Source organism: Dinoponera quadriceps, unplaced genomic scaffold, assembly GCF_001313825.1.
Source record: "Dinoponera quadriceps isolate SergipeBrazil2010 unplaced genomic scaffold, ASM131382v1 scaffold3714, whole genome shotgun sequence".
Lineage (NCBI taxonomy): Eukaryota > Metazoa > Arthropoda > Insecta > Hymenoptera > Formicidae > Dinoponera > Dinoponera quadriceps.
The window spans coordinates 14-1,916 of record NW_014557687.1 but is presented as its reverse complement, the minus strand read 5'-3'; the positions used below and the strand labels follow the sequence as shown (position 1 = coordinate 1,916).

Below are 1,903 nucleotides of genomic sequence, written 5' to 3'. Positions count from 1 at the left end.
AGCAGTTGATTCTCCTATCCTGTGTTGAATGGCAAGAGAAATGATTTCATCTCCAGAGGCTAAGTACCTACACACAGTTTTATAATTATACCTAAGTTTTTGATAGAAAAAAATTTTATTTGTTTGTATAAAAAATTTAACTTATACAGTCTTACCTGATTGTTAATATAAGTCGTTCTTCTACAGAAATAACATCAACTCTTTTTCTTTTTCTTAGAGATTTTTTTAACAAGTGTTTCAAGTAAGTGAACGTTTCTAGATCCATTCTACTATATTGAAAAAATAAATCTGGATCTTCTTTCATTTCTTGAAAGGTGGTTGAAAATAATCCTTTCTCTATTCGTGTGCTGTTAATAGGACGAACAAACCACTGCCTACTTTCCCATTTTTTGGATTTTATGTCGCTACAAAATTTCAGGACATTATTTAAATCCATCAAAACTTCATTTAGAAGCTGTAATACATGGGCTAATTTAGTCTTTGTATCATTCATACTTATTTATTACTTTAAGTATTTTTTTGTTTAATAATACATACAAATTGTCTATACAACAGATAACACTTTTGCAAATTTAGTGTACAGGTGAAAATAAAAATACATTTCACTTGGAATCGAGGTTAGGTTTAACGTTGATACAAGTATGTGTCACGTCGCTTGTATCATATAACTTATCTTGTAACATATATCACCGTTTCGTGCGGTCGGCTTTAAGGTTATCCCAGCCATAATTGAGAAACAGATATAGCTATGCAGCTAAAAAAATAGATCAATAGTTACCATCAGGCTTCTCTCTGTTTATACCGCGTATAACGTAGATTTTATTACAAAATCATCTGATTTATATACTTTCTCTAATGTAAATACGATACTTTTTCCAACTAATATATAAACATCATGTTTTATCATGTAAGTCATTTTTTACGCTTTTTCATTTTAAGTAAAAACAAATATTAACATTGTTTAATTTCGTAAATATTAAAACCGTTTAAATTTGAATATTAGTATAAAATTATAATTTAACATGATCGAAAATAATCATTGAAATTGAAAGGCATGCGCAAGACATTTTTTCTTATTTAATATAAACTAACAGATTTCGTTGGAGCACGAGATTTTGTTGCATCCGCGCTATTTTGGTCCTCAATTGCTAGACACAGTAAAACAGAAACTCTACACTGAAGTAGAAGGAACCTGCACAGGAAAGTGAGTATTTATTTTGGATTGAGTATAAACTTTGGAGACACATGTTTTGTTTCTAATTATACAATTGTTAAAGTATGGCTTTGTTGTTGCTGTCACAACAATTGATAATATAGGAGCTGGTATTATACAACCAGGACAAGGCTTTGTAATTTATCCAGTAAAATATAAAGCTATTGTATTCCGACCATTTAAGGGAGAAGTATTGGATGCAATTGTTACCCAAGTAAATAAGGTAATTAAGTTCTTAGCTTCTTGTATAAAGATACTTGTGTAACATTCTATTTAAATATTGATATATATAGAATTGACTATTAAATCATAGTATAAACTAGCCTAATATTTTGTTTATATTTTGCTTCTGTAGGTTGGAATGTTTGCTGAAATAGGACCACTTTCATGTTTTATATCTCATCATGTAAGTAGTATTATATTAAATTTTTTTCATTGTAAGAAAAAAATGATTTAAATTGTTCTTTATTGATCTTAATAGGTTTTGAACATATTATAAAGAGACAAAAAGAATTTATCTTTTATGTGCTTACCTGTATATTTAGTGATTTTAGATAACAGCCTTTCGAAGATAATTTGAATATTTAGTTTTAACCAAATATCATTGGAATTAAGTAATATATACAAGGAGTACATACAACAGTTTTATGATTTTTTATAATCTTTATAATAAATTTAGATTTAAAAAAA

General features: G+C 27.7%; 2 protein-coding genes across 2 annotated transcripts; one reads left to right on the top strand and one right to left on the bottom strand.

Annotated features, from left to right (window-relative positions):
- Window positions 1-3: 3 nt before the first annotated feature.
- On the bottom strand, window positions 4-684 carry LOC106749387 (the record flags this gene model as incomplete). Its single annotated transcript, XM_014628774.1, has 2 exons — window positions 156-684; window positions 4-67 (listed from the first exon to the last, which is right to left on the bottom strand). Coding segments are annotated over exons 1-2 (402 nt in total), but the record flags the coding sequence as incomplete, so codon positions are not given.
- Window positions 685-690: 6 nt separating this feature from the next.
- Window positions 691-1,681, top strand: LOC106749388 (DNA-directed RNA polymerase II subunit RPB7). The gene is given in 4 exon segments (XM_014628776.1): window positions 691-907; window positions 1,095-1,208; window positions 1,278-1,436; window positions 1,569-1,681. Coding segments are annotated over 4 exon segments (387 nt in total). The 5' UTR covers window positions 691-895; the 3' UTR covers window positions 1,671-1,681.
- The last annotated feature ends 222 nt before the right edge of the window (window positions 1,682-1,903 follow it).